The sequence below is a fragment of the Periplaneta americana genome, chromosome 1, assembly GCF_040183065.1.
Source record: "Periplaneta americana isolate PAMFEO1 chromosome 1, P.americana_PAMFEO1_priV1, whole genome shotgun sequence".
Lineage (NCBI taxonomy): Eukaryota > Metazoa > Arthropoda > Insecta > Blattodea > Blattidae > Periplaneta > Periplaneta americana.
Window position 1 is genome coordinate 176,611,658 of NC_091117.1, and position 23,298 is coordinate 176,634,955.

At 36.6% G+C, this 23,298-nt stretch overlaps 1 protein-coding gene across 1 annotated transcript in view; it reads right to left on the minus strand.

The window, feature by feature from the left end:
* The window catches only part of Cubn (Cubilin), a 300,325-nt gene that overhangs the window by 147,678 nt on the left and 129,349 nt on the right, over nt 1–23,298 (minus strand). The window contains exons 29-38 of the mRNA XM_069832790.1: nt 23,015–23,183; nt 20,123–20,304; nt 16,071–16,236; nt 15,301–15,479; nt 13,300–13,464; nt 10,179–10,290; nt 9,214–9,468; nt 6,583–6,690; nt 2,258–2,482; nt 28–212 (exon numbers count right to left, since the gene is read on the minus strand). Of these exons, the coding sequence (XP_069688891.1) occupies nt 28–212; nt 2,258–2,482; nt 6,583–6,690; nt 9,214–9,468; nt 10,179–10,290; nt 13,300–13,464; nt 15,301–15,479; nt 16,071–16,236; nt 20,123–20,304; nt 23,015–23,183 (1,746 nt within the window). The remainder of the gene's footprint in view (nt 1–27; nt 213–2,257; nt 2,483–6,582; nt 6,691–9,213; nt 9,469–10,178; nt 10,291–13,299; nt 13,465–15,300; nt 15,480–16,070; nt 16,237–20,122; nt 20,305–23,014; nt 23,184–23,298) is intronic.

Consider the following 23,298-nt stretch of genomic DNA (forward strand, 5'->3'; position numbering starts at 1 on the left):
TTGTGGATAAATAAAGAAGTAACTCACCGCTAGGTAGTAGTGGCATTCCGTCAAACTATATATGTCGATGAAGAATTCCTTGAACGTTATAGCAATGGCTTTGCCAGAGTCCACAACGATCCTCCAGAAAAACTGTCCGCTGTGGAGGTAGAAGTTGGGGTAGAGAGGCGATGCTATCTGGCCTGAAGGACCATTCAAGTTGTTTCCATGCACTGTGAATAAAACACTTGTACTCATGAAGCTGTTTCAGGGAAATGAAACAAAATTATAAATGGCTACTGCGAGTTCTCCAACTAACTTCTTTATGCGTGAAGTTATATAAACAGAATATATCTGAAGGTTTGTTAGATCAGTCTCGAGTATTTCAGCCATTGCGCCTATCTCTTTCAGCTCGAAAGAGTGGAAGTAATTAAGGGTCCTGAAATCTTAATCAGTTTTAGGAACTGCTGACAATCTATTTTGATGGTATGCTCTGTCCCGGTTTTACAATAGAAAATGATAAAATCGAAGAGTATGATTCTAAAATTCGCTTAGTCCATTTGGCCATTTGTATGACTTGTAATAATAATAATAATCCGTGGCGCTACAGCCTGTGAAGGGCCTAGACCGATCAGCCGGCTGCTGGCCTCACGCCCACATGTCGAAGCAGAGGTGGACGATCATCCAGCCAGAATGGAGGTATCGTGTGGTTAGCACGATGATCCACCCAGCTGTTATAGCTGGCATTCGCAACCGGATTTCGCTACCTATCGTAGCTCCCCAAGTGCATCACGATGCTGAGTGGGCACCAGTCCCATACACTGGCCGACATTTCATGAGAAAATTTCTTCCCCCATGAGGACTCGAACCAGCGCGCATTCAGTAACGCGAGTCCTAGGCAGGATGCCTTAGACCACGACGCCATGGTGCGGGACTGTATGATTTGTACATATGTTTTTTTTTAGACCTCTATCATTATAATTTAAGCTTCTTTTCTTTCAAAACAACGCCAATCCTTGGCTAAAAGTTTATGTTATTGTACATGTCATTTGAAAACTCGCTCAGTTCGTAGATCAGTGGTTAAAGAAACTAACCCAGTTCTTTCTTAAAAATGGACTGAACTCGTTTTGGGATCACACTCTTACTTATACTTATACCTTCTGATGTTCAATGAATCACATTCGTAGACTACATGCAATCTGGTCTTTGCCTTTAATCTACGAACCAAACAATTGTGGTATCCATCATTCAACTTCACCCTGTCTATGTACTATCAGGAAGCCCAAAACAATTAAATCAATCTCTTTCAGAACAATCATCCACTAAGAATAACTCTTCTCGGGTTCTCAGTCAGGTGAATTGGAGATTTGCTTCCAAGCTTTCGACGGCTAGCTCTGCCATCTTCTTCAGGGAATGAAGTGATGTGGGACTATGTTTAGCCGGTATATATACAATAGCAGGGCTTCCCACTGCGGGCCAATCAGGAGCTAGTCCCTAGTCCCGACCGCCAGGCGCATTCTGGCTGGTGGAAGCGGTAGCCAATCAGGAGCTAGTTGCTGGTCCCGACTGTCTGCCGTGTGTTGGTGGTCTAAGCGTATTGATGGCAGGTTTCTATGCTGTACTCAGCTGTAGACCCTGTTGAAATTGTTGCCATCTAGCTGGATTTCAATGGCTTCCTTGATAACCAAGTCCACATATATTTTTTATTGGCTACCACTTCCACCAACCAGAATGCGCCTGGCGGTCGGGACTAGGGACTAGCTCCTGATTGGCCCGCAGTTGGAAGCCCTACTATTGTATATATACCGGCTAGACATGGTCCCACATCACTTCATTCCCTGAAGAAGATGGCAGAGCTAGCCGTTGAAAGCTTGGAAGCAAATCTCCAACTCACCTGGCTGAGAACCCGAGAAGAGTTATTCTACATCAAACGCCGGGAAAGCCTCAAGTCATACAATCATCCACTAACTTTGTCTTAGACTTACACACAATATTCAAATGTGAGCTTGCTTCACGATGGACCACTTTTTCCCAGCAAAGCACAACAAACTACCTGCAATCCCACGAGATGGTTATACTTCAAAAGAAATATCTTCAGCCATAACCTTTTATAGACAATAGCTCTTTCACTGTCACTGTTATTATGTGTGCAGGAAGTTAACCTATTATCCAACAAATGACTAAAGCAAACTGCTTCCCGAGAATCATATGATTGTGTATTTGCAGAAGTGCTTTAAAATGGGCAGTCAATATGATCAAAGATGTTTATTGCACTCACACATGCTGTAGTCGGCAATGAAGCCACGTGCCGTTCCTGTGCCACTGCTCTGGAACTTGACCCAGATGCTGTGGGCAGCTGTGATGTTGGTTGGTAAGTCTGTTCCACAGTACACGCCGATTATAGGCCCAATGGCACTCTCGCGACGCACCTCCACATAATCTTCATTGCAGAAATCACTGCTCTCCAACTCAAAAAGACTGAAGCTTATCAGCACACGGTTACCTAGCCAGTAAAAACAATCACTAAATCAATTTAATTGTGAAGTTGAAATGAGGAAGTTTTAGTTATGTAGACTTTTCTGTCATGCTTCAATGCGCACGCATGCACGCACATACACACGCGCGCACACACACACACACACACACACACACACACACACACACACCAGTGTTGTCTCATATAGAAGATAAGAGAAGTTGGGTCTCCATTTTTTTATGATACTGTACTTTATTGCCAATAATACAATAGTAATAATAACACTAACAATCACAATACCGGTAATAAAATATATATTGTGACAGAGCTGGGATTCGATCTCACGACCGGCAGGAGAAGGCAAGGTCGGCCGTAGTTCGGCGCGGAAGTTGCGCGCGCATCTGCTTCCTGGGGCATGTGCTGTGGCGTAGAGAGGAGAGGAGAGAGAGTGACCGCGGCAGAGAGGGGAGAAATCCAGAGAATTCGAGAGTGCCATCTCTGGACATCCGTGGAAATTTCTAGCATTGTACATTCTCGTAGCTATGGTTTGGTTATAAATTACGACATGCGAGTGAACTTGAGCAGTTGTGGTTATAGTCGGTAGACAGCAAGCCAGCCAGTCTTGTGTAGCAGTGAATCCAGCTTCGAGACAGGAGTTTGACTTGAGTGTGTCCGCAGCTATGTGAGCGTCCGAAGTCCTGAGTTCGAGTGCAGTGGACCGCAGTTGGGGGACCTGAGTTCGAAGTTCAGTGGACTGTCTCTGAAGGTCTTGAGTTCGAGATACTGTGAACTTGAGTGACTGAGCTAGAAGAACTAGCCAAGGCAAACGAAATGTGAACTGAGAACTGACAGTTCTGCTTTGTAAATAGTGCTTTGTGAACATTAGTTAAGATTAACAGTTCATTGTTGTTCTCAATAATTCAAGTAAATTGTCATTGTCGTCTGTGGAGTGCGATAACGAATACTGTGTTACTGTGTGGAGTGGAAATCCCTTGTTGACGGGAGTATTTAAACTAAATTATAGAAAGTGACTATTGTGAAACGATAAAATTACATTCTTGAGTTGTAATAAAAGTTACAATATGAACACAACAAAAATATTAAATAAGTATTGCCTCGTAGTCAGAAGATTAAAAAGCCGCCACTCATTGTTAAATTCTTTCTCATCATGCAAGAGGAGAACTGACTTAGGAGGCTCACCAGTAATGGTCGCCTGGTTGCCATAATAACCGTGAATTTGACAGCTTGTAGCCTACAATGTAAAATGAAGCAGAGGGGGTAGCCTCAGCAGAGGCTAACAGGAGACCAGTGAGATTGCTGGCTTCCTCAGACTTACACGGTTATTATTGCAGTCTTTATATTTGTTCCGAAGATTCACCAATGTTTCATATAGGTATCAGTTATACGCAGTAACCAGATTTTAAAGGAAAAATATCTTAATATAAAAAGGACGAAAGAGGGAAGAAATATTTTAAAAAGGGAAATTTTAAAATTATCGTAAAGGAACAATAAAGGATTATTGGTACAATACATTTTCATTTCATTTTTTACTTGGTGTTTCGAAAAGGAGTTAAAGTTACCAGTACATTGGCTTCATAAATCAGTAGCAAGTAATTCTTTCGAAGAGTGTTTTCATCCAGAATAGATATTAATGTACATTTTGCCAAGAAACTTTTCATTGAAGGCATATTTATTTCGAGAAGTAGAATGCCATATTATACAAAGGCAGCTGTGGTGTCAGTGAAGAAAGCATTGTGTTCCTTATATTTTCTACTGTCTCCTGCAAAGATGCATGAATGAATGATTGTTTCAAAGTTTTCCCACGAATTTCGTTTTACATACCTAAGATGTTACATTGTTCTGTCCTTTATATGCTTCTCATCTACTGGTACCTTAATATTAACATCATACAAGGGACAGCGGAATCGTCCTTGAAATTATTGTTGTTATTCGTGCACGGCTTCGCCAGTTCACTTAATTGGATACTGTCAGTCACTGTCACACAGCAAAGTAGGAACTGTTCTAAAACATTTCACAATGAAAGTCTAAATCAAGGAGAGAACTACTTTTAATAGACGTACCATCTGCTCTGTGTCAGGTTTTGTTCAGTCAACATTGTTACATAGCACACACTGCAGATCTCACTGGAAGACTTCAACACTCACTGGAGTGAGTATAGTTTGTGCTTTCTTCCCTCAAAGATGTTTCAGTGTAAACGATTGCGTGTGTATATCTAATGCTCTGGATTTAACAATGAAGTCATCATCCTTCTTGCTTCTCAATATTTTGATGGAAGGTCCACAAATGTCCTAAGAGTTTCCAGTGCCGTAGCGTCAATGTAAGCTAAAAAGCTCAGCTTCCCCAGTTAATAATAATTTCATAATAAACCTGCAGTTTATGGACAAAATTATTTATTAATTTTAATAGCATTTATATTTACGTGTTAAATATTGTGATGCGGCAGCTCAGGATGATTTGTGATGCAGCAGTAAATAAGAAGCCTGCACACACCAGCTTCCAAGCCGACTGATTTCTTACACTCATTCTTCTGTGTAACCCACCCCGCAGATTTTCCATCCCTTTCTAACTAAACTACACTGGTCACAAGGCTCGCAAGAAGCTAGCTTTGACATTGAAAATAAGTAGTTTCGGAGTTATCCCTTTTCGTCAGTTGTGGTCAGTTGAAGTGTTAGTGTGCATTGTGGCTGATATAATAAATAATGAGTGAAATAACAGTTCCTGACACCAATTTACTTGAATTTTTTAGGACAATTCTATTATCAAGACTGACTTACGAACAAAAGTGTGATTTAAAAAACAAATGACCGACTCCCTTGCTGTCAATGAAGGACACACTCAAAATACAGACGCATACTTACGTAATGATACTAATACTGTATCTATTGACCGTTAATATTGTGATTTATCTAAGTATGACAGGGAGTGAGCGAATGTTACACGTATACGTGTCTATTTGTTAGAGATATGTGTAAACCGTGAAATCATATTTTACTATGTACCATTTGAGGTCATGCCTTATTAGTGTTACTTACGAGGTTCCAACCAATCTTCGACTGCTGACTTGACATTGATTGTTATTTATTTTAAGACTATATTTTTGTAATACGTTTTCTCATATTGCATGAAAGACAACTTGAGTTAGCTTCCCCTGCTTAAAATTTTATGCTACGCCACTGAGAGTTTCACAATTAGCCAGGTGCTCCATCTCCATGTCCTCTTCTCTGGTGCACAGTAAGCATTTAGGTGAATTCAGTACTCCAATACGATGGAGGTGTTTACTGAGGCAATCATACCAGTAATCAATCTAAACATGGCCACGGCAGATTTTCGAGGTAGATCAGGAATTAGTTTTGGATCTTTGAATGATTCTTTCCATTTTGAATTTTGATGTTTTGCGTGTTCGCTGTTACTTATTCTTTTTATGACTCGTTTCATTGATTCATATGGGAAGTTGAAATTTGTTTTTAAGTTGATTTTAATTCCTTTCTTTGCTAACATATCTGCTTTCTCGTTACCGTTCAGTCCACAGTGGGCCGGGATCCATTGGAAGACCACTTTTTTATTTAGCATTTGAATTTGTTTTACCTTGCAATGAATTTCTTTTACTTTTTCCATTTTAGGGGATGTAGTTGAACTGATGGACTGGACTGCAGCTTTGGAGTCAGACAAGATGACTATGTTTTTGCACTGATTTAGCCAAACAAATACATTTTGAAGTGATGTATAAATGGCTTCAACTTCACCATCAAAATTTGTTGTGTACTTGCCAACATTTTTATAAAGAGAAAAGTATTGACAAGTAGCTCTGCTCCAGCTCCTTCATTTTGATCCATGAGAGATCCATCAGTGAAAATGTATAACCAGTCCTTTTGTGGATATTTTCTATTAATTGTTTGTATGGCAATGGCTTTTGCTACTTCTGGATTTATATCTTTTTTGTTGAAGACTTCATCAAGATCAAGGCAGCAGTAAACGATTGTTGAATGTTTTATCTCACGAAAATACAGGAAAATTATTGAAATGTTTACAATACTAAATACTTGACAAGATAGATATACGTTCTAATAGACAATGTCTTTTGATACAAATAAGTGACACTCACGTACCTGGTGATGTACCAATGTACCATACGCAACTCGACTCCAAGGGATAGTTGTTTGGGTAGCCTGGTGATGCAAAAGAACCATGCTCTGAAGATAAGTTCCCACCACAAGCTGCAAAAAGCAGATGAATATTATGAAGTTTTAAAAATAATGATTATTCTAAACACAGTAATTTAACTGTTTTTCATTAAAATATTAGGGGATTAAAACTAAAAACTGATCAATTGATCATTATTTCAGCATCTCAAAATCATAAACTCTATGTCAGGGATCTCCAAACTTTTTTGTCAGCAGGCCACATTGGCTTATGTACGAGAGGTCAAGAGCCAGATTAAAGAAAAAGTCAGTTAAACTTTAAAGTCAACTTTCAAAACATTAGATATCATGTATATGTTTAAAGAACAATAAATAATACAAAATTGTACAAAAACACTGGGAATCATAGTCAAAATTTGACAACTGTTTTAATGCAGTCTATTAATGTGAAATTTGACACTCTTTTGCTGCAGTAATTTATCTCTGTCCGGTTTTGTTTCGATTGTTGCGATTTAAAGACATGTGCATCTATGATTCTTGTTCTTATTCTTGATTTCACATGTTTCATTCGACTGAACAGCTGCTCACTCAAGACGAACTATCAAATATGGATAGCATGCACGATGTATTTTTTCATATTTCAGGATATTACTTTGGAGAAACGTATATAGGATAGAAATCAACAAGCATGGATCCTAAGAACTTGTCTTTTAATAATTTACAATTATTCATGTTGATGTTCTGATAAGCCAATTGCTATATACTTTTATCAATAATTTTAAATAATCAACCTTAATGGCTTAACAAGAAGTAAATATGCAAACAAGTTACATTATAACTGTTTTAAAATATATTTACGTAACATTTATGTCTTTCACTAGCCGTACCCGTGCGCTCCGCTGCAGCCATTAGAAATAAATATAAAGTAATTACATAATTAAAATAGGACATTTGATCCAGGGAACATTCGTGTTTGATAGAAGGAAAAATCTTTATTATGTTACTTAATTTAAATTGTACTGGTATTAAAAAAATTAAAATGCGATCATTTTCATCCAGAGACCACTCATTTGGCCATAAAAATTATTTTAGGAAATACAGGAAACGAATGCCTATCAATGTGCATAAGAAGCTATTTTAATCTTACCTGTCCTCGATTCACTCAGAAGTTACTGTAATAACATTATAGCACTATGTCCATCTAGAGAAACTACATTTTCCAATGGTAAATTAATACTTAATTATACAAATCGGTTAATTTAGCTTCCGATAGTACTTCTTACAAACACAGAAACATTCTCTGTAGGCTACCGTATGTTTCATAGGTTTCGAGTATTGTTGTCCAAGGCCCCTTATAGACGAAGTTATTTGTTTTTTATTTCATTACACCGCCTTAGATGGCGTTATTATAATTTTGAAACTCATTTACCTCATTAAATATCAGTCCTATCAAAATTTTGCATGGAATAAAACTTATCGGAAATTATTTTTAAAGAAACTTTTGTTATGTAATATTTTTCATGAAAATTAATAATAAGGGAGATTTTTCGATTTATTTAATTCAAGTCCCCTTATAACCCCCTTTTAAATAAAATATTTTGAATGCCATATAGCCTAAATTTTAAGTTACAACGAACGTAATTTATATTCCAATTTTCATATAAATTGGTTCTGCCATTATCACGTGAAAAGGTAACAAACATCCAGACAGACAGACAGACAGACAGACATACAAACAAAAATTAAAAAAAAAGTGATTTTCGGTTTCAGGGCGGTTAATTATATATGTTAGGACCAATTATTTTTGGAAAATCGAAAATTACCAGAAAAATTTCGGCTACCCTCATGGGGGATCATCAAGCTAGAATGAGAATATCAAGTATAAAAATCAAAAGTTTAAATAACAATAAAAATAAGTGTTATACAATTGCATTTTATGGAGAAGATGGAGTGTGTTTCATGCTAAACATATCTGTATAATATAAACAAACACTATATTGTGTGTGAGAACTTATGTTCTACAGTTGTAAATGACAACGTCGAAGAAAAAATATTAAAAATATTGAATATAACACTTAATGTAGGTCAACGTATTGACAAACTACCTAAAATGGCTATTGATTATCATTTTATTACATGATGTGAGAAAGATGGAAAGTACTTCTACTGGAATATCTACTTAAAACATTGTATAAGAACCTTCATGTGCTATTGTTAATCTGTACTTCCTTTAAATTATTAACTAACTGCTTGGTGTTGATTATGGGGTATTTATTTCTCTTTAGAAGCAAAATCATTGAATGGAAATAAACGAATCTATATCAGCCAGCGTAGATGCCTCAAGCTAAGATATGAATAACGAATCTGCCTCGACCAGGACAGGCGCTCAGAGAAAGAATTTTGTGACTTTTAAGATTACAGAATTCATAGTTCTCACGATTAAAATATATATTCTGCAATAAATTTCTTCTTTTTCGCTTTATGAAAAGGGGAAGCAATGCTTCATTTGCCTTCCATGTATGGCACGTCACTGGTAGAACTGCTTTCTCGCTAGAATAGGGTAGAGAACAGTAATATCTTCTTTGTTTAAAAACCCACCAGTGCTGAGCACGGAGTAAGTAGCTGTGAAAGCCCCATAGTGGCCTCCATATTCAGACACTGCCTGTACGAACATAGCAGAACCCTGGCTGGTCAGATGGGGTGGCGCCCTGGATCCGCAATAGGATCCAATGAGAGGAGCCTCTGCATTATCGCCATCTCGCACTTCGATGTGGTAATATGGACAATCTTCCTCACTGGAACTCCAACCGGGGCTGACATCAATCGTGGTGATGGTGAGGGTTACACGATTCTCTGAACAATATTAATATGTTGTAATAATGATTAGTGAGATTATAATCAAGTGTTTTATGTAGTCTCCAAAATGAACATTCTACTGTATTTATATAACATGTCATTGCTACCTGCTATTACAAATAAACAATCATTAACAATAACGCCAATTCAGAGTACAAGTACCTAAGATACCGGTAGTTGTCAGTTTACAAAACAAACAAACAAATAAATAAATAAACATAAATTAAAACTAAGAAAGGAAAGAGATAATTGCTTTAAATTCAATTCAAATTTGGTATGAACGAAATCATGAGAGCTAACTGCATCACAGTTTAGAGATTATAATTATTTTCATCAGCAGTCCAACAATAACACTGTGTTAAAACATAACACAACTCAAAGATTTCTCGGTTAGCAAAAAATTCATACGCAATATAAATTATTGTGGATATGCTCAAACGATCAAGCAGAAATGTGACACTTTATTTCGTTTTTTGGTAGTTTTCAGAAACTCACAACGTCTTGTGGATAAGTGGGACCGAGATTGCAAGCAAATATTTAAATATTTTAAATATTTTGGTAAGTATTTTACATGTATAATGTAAAGGATTCAACTGGAAAATTATACAACTATTTTATATTAATATTTTGACAACTTGTTCAAGTGTCTTTACATTTCACAAGCAACTCGAGTTTCATAAATGCGGAATTATTATGTTTAATTGTACCTAGATTCGCTGCGATGATGGTCCAGGAACAGTTGTGGCTGTAGTCTGTGTTGATGGCACTGTTGATAGATATGACACCTGTATCCTCTGCCACAATACGTGCTCCGCAAGCCTGAAAATACCACGATAATATTAAAATTTTAAGACAAATCCATTGTTACCCTGCATTCCAAGTTGAAAATCCGGTAAATTCAGTGACAATTATAAAACCAGTAAAATTTCTTGCGGTACTCCTGTTTCCCATAACATATTTCAACCAATTCTCCTTCATGTGTCTCCTTAGTTAGACTCCATAAGCGAGCTGCACACCCGATCGTACGCACGCATCTATGCACGCACACACACACACACACCTATAATCCTCTGGCAGTACTGTTAGGGAAAGATATCTGACTGATTATTTCAGCCAATGCAGATTAAGGTAGCTCGAGAAATGCTGTATAGTAGTGCTATCTAGTGACAAGCACTATTAAATAATGTAAAGAAATAGAACTACAATCTTCTATGGCACATCAATAAATTTAAGAATGCAGTTATATTGTCGTGTTAGTTGGGAGGCCGGAGGGAAAAAGACCTTTGGGGAGGCCGAGACGTAGGTGGGAAGATAATATTAAAATGGATTTGAGGGAGATAGGGTATGATGGTAGAGACTGGATTAATCTTGCTCAGGATAGGAACCAATGGCGGGCTTATGTGAGGGTGGCAATGAACCTCCGGGTTCCTTAAAAGCCAGTAAGTAAGTAAGTTATTTTGTCAGACTCCAAAGCAGCTATTCTATCAATAGTCTCTAAACACACACCTTTATCTCAAACAGCAGAAATAACTAAAATGCTCTCACAATTAATATCACTCAATAAAAGAATTGTATTCCAATGGATACCGGTACTATCCCATTGTGGAATCCTGGGAAATGAGAATGCGGATGCTTTAGCAAAGAAGGGCAGCACTGCTACTTACAGACCTGTTACTAAATCTACGTATTACTCTGTGAAAAGATTTATCAAATCTACATACTTAGACTTCAACAAACAAAATTTTATAACACAATCTCAAGGGAAAAAAATGGAACTCTCTGCATCATAATCCACAGTTAATTCCCGATTTACCACGAAAGCAACAGGCCATGATTGTTTGGCCGAACACCTGCATAGAATTGGAATATATCAGTCCCCTAACTGCCCATTGTGCAATTCAAACCAAGAAATGGTTTCGGAACACCTCAAAATCTGTGCTTCAGTGGCTGACCATGATAATATCTTTGAAAATATTGGAGTAAAAGAGGTCAAATGACTTTATTGTCAAACGCCTGACATTAGAAAACAACAACAACAATCATTAACGAAATTTCAGAGTGATATAAACATAGCCAAGTGACATGCATCAAAAGAAATTTGAAATTTACACCATAATGGCTTAGTGATACTGATTTGTCGCAGAATAATATTTTAAATACGGTATCCCAAGTAAAGATCAGAAATTAAACGTAAAAATGGATGGAATAATTTTGTGGTACCGTAATATACTAGGTGGAAGTGGACTAAATGTGATCCTTTTGAGAGATGAACCAGGGAGGCAAGTTAAACTTCAAAGTCTAAGATCACCGTGGTCCTTTGTAAACGGTTTTCTAGATATTCGTAGAAATAAAAGCAAATAGATGGCAACGTCGCGTCACCGAGAAAGAGAGTGATGGAAGTGCATTTCCTCCTTCCTGCTCCAGTCTTGCTTTCGACTTGCTTCTACCATCACTGAATGTACGGCTCCCACATCTTCCTGTCACACACTTTCTTACCAATCTTCAATGAAATTACGGCCAAACCGTGAATGTTACGCAACAAACCAATAAGGATACATTTTAAATAATTAATTATTATAAATAGTGTGTAGGACCTTGTCTTCGTTTTGAAGTCAGAACTACAGAGTTGTTTCGCCATTTTCAGCAATTTGTTTCTTCTCTCCGAATATTAAATAATATATAAATTAATTAACCTTCAGTCTAATATGCAACACTAGCTATTAAAACTGCACGTGCTACTAATTGTATGGTACAGGACACTATTCTATAAAACTGTATTGACTTAATTATTTTATTACTACTGGACACATTGCCATTACACAATTCTTGCACAAAACTTCAAAAAGTGATGTATAAATAATCGTCGGATTTATTTCACATATTAGGAACAGTAATGATAGACCTGTTACCTAGCTTATACAAAAAAAAACAGCAACTTCTCGAGAATAAAATCTGTAGGAACTACTCGTAAATAACAATTTTTTTACGCTTCTGATTCCACTTTTGTGCGTAAAGGACAGTATTCTCTGTGGTGTTTTCTAGGCTGTTGTTAGCATATTATACTGGCTGTTTGAATAATAGAAAGAAAGAAAGAAAAGTAAATTAAATAAATAAAGAAAGAAGAAAGAAAAAAGACAGAAAGGAAGAAATAAAGAAAAAAGAAAGAAAGAAAAAAGTTAAGAAACAATACTTGCGGAGAAAAAAAAATGACAAATTTTAAATGTAGCAAGCAATAAAGAACACAAAATTTAGACTAATCTAGTTATTACACAAGCCAACAGCTTTTTCCTCAGTTCCATTTAGAATTGCAGAATTCACAACTAGTGCTATTGGTACCATTCCATTGTGTGTTGTCTTAATATTGCATGTGTCACGTTTATTTACTATTTCTGTAACGTAAGAACCAGTGATATACAGTAGGCCTATCTATTAAAATAAAATAATAACATAAATATCCATTATTAAACACGTAATTTATTTCATATGTTCGTGCAAAATTCGTCAATATTAATTACAAATTTGATTATTGCGTTATAAATAAACAGACTCGACATTACCACTATCACTGTCAAGATTCTCTTGACATAATAATCCCAACAAAGCAGATTATCTTTCTCAAGTGATCTAATTATTGAAATATAATTATGCCATATTTCTGTATCTAAAAATGGAACCACTGACTAGTTTTGTAACATTGCAAACTTCTCATTTCACTATATGCAAAAAAAAAATTTCAAAATCAACATTCATACATCTCAATAAATGATCATTTATTTTACAGAATTTTAGGGCCATATTACTTTAATGTACGGGGGTCTTGAAACTCACAATATTGTATGAGGCACGGAAGCCTTTGGCAGTTCGATAGTTCCCAGTCCTCATGACGACCAGAAGCTGGTTGCTAGTTGATGTGAAATTACTGTAGTCTTCTGCAGACAGTGGTGAGCATCTGTTAAATAACTCAGTGCTGTTGGTGCTGTTTCCATCAAACACCTTAAAATAAAAATATAACTGGATAAACATAAATAGATAAATAAATACATAAGCATAGTTAAATAATAAATAAGTAAATAAATAATAAAAAGTTAAAAAATTCTTCTCTTATGTTCGGATCATTATCTGTACCTATGACACTGGCTGCAGTCATATACCATCTGCTTTATATCTCTCTAAACTATCATTTAAAATATAACAAATAATTTCACAAAACACATTAAAGGCTGGTTAGTTTTAGTTGCTAACATCTCCAGATATGATCATTTATTTTATCTGGACTCTGTTAGTTTGGTTTTGTGAAGAATTATATTTCTGAGATGGAGGCAGCATAGACAGTTCATATAAAAAAAAAAACATTATAAAAATAGATTACCATAGGTAACTTTTTTCTTAATATCAAAAATTATGTATTGTAATGTATTCAATGCAATAATGGCATTTTGGCAATTTGCCCCACATGTATTTCACTTTTATATTGCATGAGGATTCCATTGATACAGTAGAGTTTTTATGCTCGACCATGCCGAAATGTAGTAATTATACACCTGGTAGCAATCCTTTAATGCATGTCATTAAAGTACACCTATTCATTAAAGTTCAGGTTTTCGATTATTCTCGGATATGCAACGAGGGAAACGTCACGGAGGCTGGAAATCCAATACCGGTACTGTCGCAGAAGGTTATGGTCTGTTACTATAATAATTAGCGTTAATTGTAAATAATGTTCAAATAAATTCAATCTGTCATCTCGTTTTTCAATTCTAAATCAGTTTCCAGGTTATATCAAAATTAGTTATTCTCTAGATTATTTCAAGATCAATGACATTATTACTCCTCGGAAAAAATCAATACTTTTGCGTCTGCGCACATCTCACAATTTACGAGCTATGCACAAGGTCACTTCTCCTCCTGAGTCAGATACGAATAAAATGAATACTTCTGAATAATTTCAAGTTAGAAATATGGTCGAGCATAAATAATCGTATGAAACTTACCTATAATGGTAATTAAGACGCTCGTATGAAAATTATGAAACTCGCTTGTGCTCGTTTCATAAACAAACATACTCGCGTCTTAATTACATACTCGCGTCTTAATTACTATCATTATTGCCTCGTTGCATAATGTACTATTATAATGGTAATCTGTTTTATAAGAACACTATTATAGATTATTTTGAAGTACGTACACATAGAACAAATCAAAAAGACGTATTTATCACAGTGCAATATAAACTGTACATGCATTCAAAGTACATAATTTATGCAAGTAAGATTTATTTTGTCCCTTCTGTTTAGTTTCTATTTCACATTGGATGCCTCTCCAGTCGTTGGATTGGGGAATGCTCAGCAGATATGGCAGATACCAGGGAAATAATATATCAGGGACGGACCAAAATTAACAACTACCAGCTTTTTAGTCCAATATTGAGTTACAATTGATTAAAAATTGCCTGGTCCTCCAGGTTACAGGTTATAAGTGGGTTTGACAACCTTGCCATTGAATCTAGGCTACTTAAGGAGAAACTCAGATGTTATGAATCTGAATGAAAATAGAACTGGATTGATTAGCAATTGTATTTAAGAAATGTCAAATGTTCTAATAATTCCACATTTTCCTCTACATTCTCTCTCTCTCTCTCCCTCTCTCAAACTAAGACTTAAAAATATGGTAGGCTGCTTAAATTTTTCACAATTACATGTTTCCATTTTAAGTCAGTTTCTAATCTTGAGTTTACCTGAAAAATTTAAGAACAGAACTAGAGTTTGAAAGTAAAATGTATTTTGTGAAAAACTCCATGTTAAAATACCTCCCATGACGTTATACACTCACCTGTACACCAGTCTGTCTGCAGGAAGGAGCGAAGACATCGAAATCTTCGAATTTGAAGAAGATGACATAGTTAGGGTCGACCTCTATCAGCCAGCGACAATCTAAGTTATTATCATAGTTTTTAGGGTAATTTGGGGAATGAATACTGCCGAAAGGCATCGTGAACTTGCCTCCACATCCTGCAACAGAGAATGCTTCCTGTACTTGTGCACTGGAGAAATATATATATGACACATCAGCAAGACCTCACTGCAATTTAATTAGGCAACACCGCTTTACAATCATAGGCTAGTTGACATAGACTGGTTTGAACTACAGGGCTTCTATTATATGTAGGCTACTGACAGGTGGGGTGGTGTTTTAGTCCTATGCAGCTGGGCATGACGCAGCCAGCCGCACTCGTATGTTAACTCTACTACTTAAAACGTGCATAAAATCGTACCTTATAGGCTCTAAATCTTGGTATTTCTAGCTAAAGCCTGTCTGCTGACGGACTTACGGAAAATATGTTAAAATTAAACCGCTCAAGTTAACCAGTCACAATGAAAATAATCTCAGTTGCTTGTAAGTATTATAAAATCGATTAATACATTTACCAAAGATTATATTGCATGGTAGTCAAACTCAATCCCCATCTGGAGGGTTGTTTAAATATTGGTAGACGACTTAGTTACACTTGAAATATTAAACTTTTCACTACCCAGCAAAACATTTTTTTATAACTATAAATGAAGTACAATATATGCACAAAATAGCATGATCAAACTCACGTGACTCCACAGTTCTGTAAACTGCACGGAATCCCCTCCCCTGGTATGAAAAATCAGTCATAAATCTCACGAACATGTTGTTACTACTGGAGGTCACCACTTTTTGGCTGTCAGTGTGGCAGAACTGGGTGATCTGTGGCCCAGAATCGTCTGTTCCAGCGTAGACCTACAATAAAAATTCAGTCTACTGGTCTCCACACTAAGAAATCCTATTTGGATCATCTTGTTTACACTTAATAGAGATTCACATAAACTGAAATAACTCGTACTTCAACCCACGTGCTTCCTAATCATTACCGCCCTCACATAAGCCCACCATCGGTCCCTATCCTGTGCAAGATTAATCCACTCTCTATCATCATATCCCACCTCCCTCAAATCCATTTTAATATTATTCTCCCATCTACGTCTCGGCCACCCCAAAGATCTTTTTCCCTCCGGCCTCCCAAATAACACTCTATATGCATTTCTGGATTCGCCCATATGTGCTATATGCTTTGCCCATCTCAAACGTCTGGATTTAATGTTCCTAATTATGTCAGGTGAAGAATATAATGGGTGCAATTCTGTGTTGTGTAACTTTCTCCATTCTCCTGCAACTTCTTCCCTCTTAATCCCAAATATTTTCCTAAGAACCTTATTCTCAAACACCCTTAATCTCTGTTCCTCTCTCAAAGTGAGAGTCCAAGTTTCACAACCATACAGAACAACTGGTAATATAACTGTTTTATAAATTCTAACTTGCAGATTTTTTGACAGCAGACTAGATGACAAAAGCTTCTCGACCGAATAATAACACGCATTTCCCATATTTATTCTGCGTTTAATTTCCTCCCAAGTGTCATTTATATTTGTTACTGTTGCTCCAAGATATTTGAATTTTTCCACCTCTTAGAAAGATAAATCTCCAATTTTTATGTTTCGATTTCGTACAATATTCTAGTCACGAGACATGATCATATACTTTGTCTTTTCGGGATTTACTTCTAAACCTATCACTTTACTTGCTTCAAGTAAAATTTCCGTGTTTTCCCTAATCGTTTGTGGATTTTCTCCTAACATATTCACGTCATTTGCATAGTCAAGAAGCTGATGTAACTCGTTCAATTCCAAACCCTGTCTGTTATCCTGAACTTTTCTAATGGCATATTCTAGAGCAAAGTTAAAAAGTAAAGGTGATAGTGCATCTCCTTGCTTTAGCCTGCAGTGAATTGGAAAAGCATCAGATAGAAACTGGCCTATACGAACTGGCTGTAAGTTTCACTGAGACACATTTTAATTAATCGAACTAGTTTCTTGGGAATACCAAATTCAATAAGAATATCATATAAAACTTCTCTCTTAACTGAGTCATATGCCTTTTTGAAATCTATGAATAACTGATGTACTGTACCCTTATACTCCCATTTTTTCTCCAATATCTGTCGAATACAAAAAATCTGATCAATAGTCGATCTATTACGCCTAAAACCACACTGATGATCCCCAATAATTTCATCTACATACGGAGTTGATATTCTCAAAAGAATACTGGACAAAGGAAATGCGTCATATACGAGTAAATTGTGAGACACATGAATTGTGTTGGCTGGCTTTTTGAGGACAGGACAAGAGATACGGCCACGTACTTGGTCTCACATTGGTCCACTGTGCACCCTATATGCGGTTCCAGTCCGACAGATGGGCTGGATGGCAACTGTAATCAGATGCTGATAGGTGGGACATCCTGTCTCAGCCCAGCCAGAACCAGGTCTCATCCCCAAAAGAATACGTGATAAAGTACAGCCCAGAGTCCAAAGTTCGTAAATACTATACCAGACTCTTACTATCCCCAAGACTTCATCCCAGTCTGTTATTAACTATTACACTTAATAGATGAAATGAGGAAGAAATGGAGTGTGTTGGTAGGATTAAAGAATTAAACGGGAGTGTCCCGAGAAAAATCCTCTATAAGTCTGCTTTGACCACCATAAATTCCATTACAACCAGCCTGGAATCGTGGGGACTGAACCAGAATATGATAGCACTGAGCTATAGCTGCTGCTTGAATTTTGTTAATTGTGCGTATGATGTACAACGAAATTTTATCAATCGTGCATTGAATGTGATACAAATTCGTTTTATATTGTGTATGGGTCTAACCTGTCTGGCCTAGCCATAATACAGGTATAGTGGTGAGTCAATGTTTAGACGTTAACAGTTCGAAAGCTGGCGAATAGTAGTGTGGTTTCAAGTAGCTTTGGAATGTGTGATATATTGCTTTTGTATTCTTTACAGGACTGGTGAGCTAAGTCCCGTATAATACTAAATGGGGCAGATATTAGCAAAAATTTTACATATTTTTCCATAAGACAACTGAACATAAAGAGTTGTATTGGCAAATGTGGCTTATATTCCATTTCATGCTTGACAACTCTGCTTTCCATCGTACGAGGGCTATTCATAAAGCAACTTCCATTTTCATATAGCGTGCATAACAACAGAGACAGTGGCGCTGTTCTTGCAGTGGAGTGTACCTTGAAGTAGTATGCGTCGAGCAGCGATAGAGTCAAGGTCGTGTGTTTGTTCCTCTCTCGCAAGTCCCACCAGGTGTGAGGTATGTTCTGTAATAAGATTTCTTGTGGCCAAAAACTGTAAAGCTAGTGAAATCCATCGCCAACTTTGTGAAGTTTATGGGCCAGACGTAATGAGTGAAGGTGGTATAAGACAATGGTGCCATATGTTCAAAAATGGGCGAACCAATGTCCATGATGAAGAGAGAAGTGGTCGATCGCGTATCGTGAATGCAGATCTGATTCGTTTGGTTGACGAAAGGGTTAGAGCAAACCACAGGTTTACCACGTCGGAGCTCAGTGAGGATTTTCCACAGATTAGTCGTACTCTTCTGTACAAAGTGAGTACCGAAGATTTGGGCTACCGGAAACTTTCTGCCAGATGTGTGCCTAAACTCCTTTCTGAGGAACAAAAGGCTCAACAGATGGGAGCAGCACTGTCCTTTCTCGAGAGTTACGAAAGAGAAGGTGATACTTTTCTCGATCAGATTGTGACAGCAGATGAGACTTGGGTGTGGTATGTGAATGCAGAAACAAAGCTTCAATCAATGCAGTGGGGCCATACTCACTCCCCGAAAAAAAAACCACAAAATGTCGTCAAACACTTTCCACGAGGAAACTCATGGCAACTGTCTTCTGGGAAAGAAAAGGAATTTTGCTAGTGGAGTTCTTGGAGAGGAATGCCACAATTAACGCTGAGTGTTACTGTAACACACTAACAAACTTGAAAAGGGCCATTCAAAACAAACATCGTGACATGTTGAGCTCTGGGGTGATTTTCCTGCATGACAACGCCCAGCCGCATACAGCTCGTCATACTGCGACCAAACTGCAAGAGTTCAACTGGAAAGTATTGGATCACCCTCCCTATAGGCCAGATTTGGCGCCTAACGATTACGATTTCTTAATGCACATGAAGACGTGGCTTGGCTTGAAGTGCTTTGACGATGACGAAGAGTTGAAAACCAGTGTCATAGGTGGCTTCAGTCGAATTCTACGATTGCGGAATTTCAAAGCTCGTCAGATGCTATGACAAGTGTCTCAATGTGACTGGAAACTATATGGAAAAATAAACTAGAGTGTATACTTTCAAACGTATTGTAACCCAATTCTGTAACATAATTCACAGGTTTGTAAAAAAATAAACGGAAGTTACTTTATGAATATCCCTCGTAGATCTAAAAATATTTCAGCATTATGTTGGAATTCATCCAGTACAAGTATTTTAAACATGTTTTGATTTAGGTTAATAAAATATTTCTGACAATTCTAAATATTCGTCTTAAACATGATAAAAAAAAACGTAACAGTAATGAAATGAACATATGTTTTATTAAATTATTATCAAAATCAGAACAAAATGTCCGAAACAAAAGGCTATCAATTTGTATATTTTTATTCAACATAATAAATATAACTTGCTTTTAATATTTGTCTTGGACAAAAATTCGAAATGTAGATGTATCTTAACATATACAGAAATACATGACACGAACTCACAGTAAGAGAATCGAACCGGCAGTTAGGTGTATTCTCCATGCTGAAATTCGTGATTGTCAGCTCTATACTTCGGCCCCAGCTTACTGTGATGATCCACTCACATACTGTGTTCGTTGGATAGAACCGAGGGTAATTTGGAGATGTAAACACGGCTGACGGCTTATTTAGAATTCCACCACATCCTGCAAACATAATGTCATTATGAGACTGTTCCTCTTGTTATTGAATATTGACTTGTATATATATTTTTTTTTTTACTTATGAATATAATTACAATAACCACATTCATGTGTTAAAACAAGAACTAAGTTGCAAATTAACTAGTTGACTAGTTTCAGTTTTGTATCAGCCATCGACACAAAGCTGAAACTAGCCAACTAGGTAATTTACAACTTAGTTTTTATTTTAACACATGAAAGTGGTTATTTATAGCCTAATATTCCTAAGTGACATAACGTGTTAAAATGTGTAATCAAGATGTATAAAGTAAATTTTTATTTTGCCTGCTTACAAATCTGTTTGCATTGCTGAAAAAATATGTAAATATAATAAAACAATGGGGATCATTAATAAAATCATGAAACCTTCACTAGTACAAAGACACACAAGAATAGGCTTGTATAAAACCTTAGCACAGCCAGTATTAAGCTATGGTAGTGAAGCGTGGACTGTGAAGAATAAAGATGTCAGTATGATAACAGCAAGTGAGAGGAGGTTCATGAGAGCAACAGCTAGATATACTTGCTGGGATCATAAAAAAAATGAGGACATAATGCAAGAACTTCAAATAGAACCCATTATGCAGTTTATCAGCAAGTATCAACTTCAGTGGAAGGGTCATCTCGAACGAATGGATTGATGCAGAATTCCAAAAGCACTGTTTCATTACCATCCGCATGGCAAAAGATCTCCAAGTCGTCCGAAGAAGAGATGGACTGAAAATTCTAGTTTGAGACCATAACAGGCCACTCGGCCTAATACTTGTTAGGAAGACGACGACGACAAATCTGTTTGTTTAAATATTTTTGGCTTTCTAATATAATCCAGAAATTTCATTACTGGTATTCTTTTGTTCTTTGTTAAATATTTCACTTATCGGAATATAACAATGTCTCTGCTGTGGAATTTATATTGTTTTGAATCTAATAAATTAAATCCATGTAGTATTCAACTAGACAGTTGTGAACATTTCTCATTCTAAAATTTGTTACTACAGTTTAACCTGGAAGTATTAGAAGCAGTGGCGACTCGTGATATTTTTTGCACTTAGAATGTGAGATTGATGACTGGTGACCAAGACAGAAAAAAAAATAATAACTAACAATAACAATAATAATAATAATAATAATAATAATAATAATAATAATAATAATAATAGAGCATACGCAATTAATTTCTTGCTACAGTTAAATTCTTCTAAATGATCAAATACAACTTCAGATATTCTTTCGGCAGTCCTGTCATCTGAAAGTCCTGTTAATTCTTGTGTTTTATTATAGCTTATTTTATTTATTTTTATGTAATTTTGGTTTTTATTCATTTTATTTTTTATATTATATCATTTTAAATTATTTATTCTGTTCTCTTAAAATGACCAATGAACTGCATTTAAGGAGGCTGCAAGGGTATTTGAAAATTCGTATTGTAGTCTCTGACAAGGTCTCCACAACCCAGAAAGAAGTGTCGTAATATTAGGATATAGGGTCACATCCTCAAACGTAGTTAAAGTTAAGCCATACCCTGCCCCCCCGCACCTTCCCCTATCCATAACTTCACTGCTAGAAAAAAAACCGTTCGTTGCAAGATATTTGAATGGTTCCTCGGAAAGTATTTCTAAGGTCTGAGATGTGCAGTGGCGACAACTCACAACAGAAAGTGGAAGTTAAAAGAAAATTATTATGTCTGGACGCATTAAAAATCAAAATCTGTAATTAAAATGTTTTCTATCCTCAGAGGCACGAAATTAAACTGTAGGATCATCCTCATATCCTTCATGGAGGAATCGCCACTGGTTAGAAGAAGTTATAATAATTGTTGATCTAAATGAGAGGTTGGAAAGCAATGGTGGATCATTAAAGTTTAGGTGAGGGGTTTGGACTTTTTCCATTGCTGGTTGTCACAATAAAAAATTAAGACACAACGTTTTGAAGGGTGATTCTCCCTTCGTCTTCAGGTGGAAGGAAGGAGAGAAAGGAAAAAACCTACTGTTGGAATCGTTACGTACAGCTATTCTGTAGGATCAGTCATACAGAATAGCTGTACATAACGATCCCAACAGTAGGTTTTTTTCCTTTCTCCCCTTCCTTCCACCTGAAGATGAAGGGAGAACCACCCTTCGAAACGTTGTGTCTTAATTTTTGATTATAATAATTGTGTTAAGCTTACTGTGTTTACAATTTCTACTACCAGCGTAGTTCAAGTGGTAGTCATGTTTTCCTGCTGATATGGAGAGCTGCATTCAGGGGTGCGTTCGATACAGTAGACTACTCACTTGCTTATTACTTTTTGGATTTTTTCGGAGGTTTTTCCCAACAACAAGGTGAATGTCAAGTAATCACATGGCGAATCTTTTGCCTCAGAATTGAAAAAGTGGTGGAATACAGAGCATGTTGTATTTATTGCTTCAGAGCACTTTACAGGTCGCCAGTTACCTCTTTGCTATGATTGAAGGAAACTCAGCAGTGAACTTGATTTAGCCTACTCAAGTAAACTCTGAGAAAAAATAAATTAAATTAATGTTGTTGAATGAAAGCATGCTTAGACAAGTATAATGTATTTGTCGCTACCACGAATTTTCTTCAATAAATCTCTCTTACCCACAATATCATCACAATAGGCCTACTCACAATTACATGTTCACAGCTAAAGATAAATGTATCAAATGAGACTTACCATGCACAACCCATTCAAGTCGGAAGCCTGGATGAGTCTGTGAGGAGTCAGTGACGAAGTGCACGTATACATGATTCTTGGACGAATGAATGCGTCGAGGGATCTCTGACCCACACTTCCGGTCCATAAGCATTGTGTCTGGGGCTGCATTGTCTTCTCCTTCCTTCATCTGTATTCAGACAACAAACTGGTTTTAATAAAGCTGTATACTCAATCATTTTCTATTATTGATAGGAATACTATCAAAATCTTATGCTATTGACTGTAGTCACAAAGTATTAACT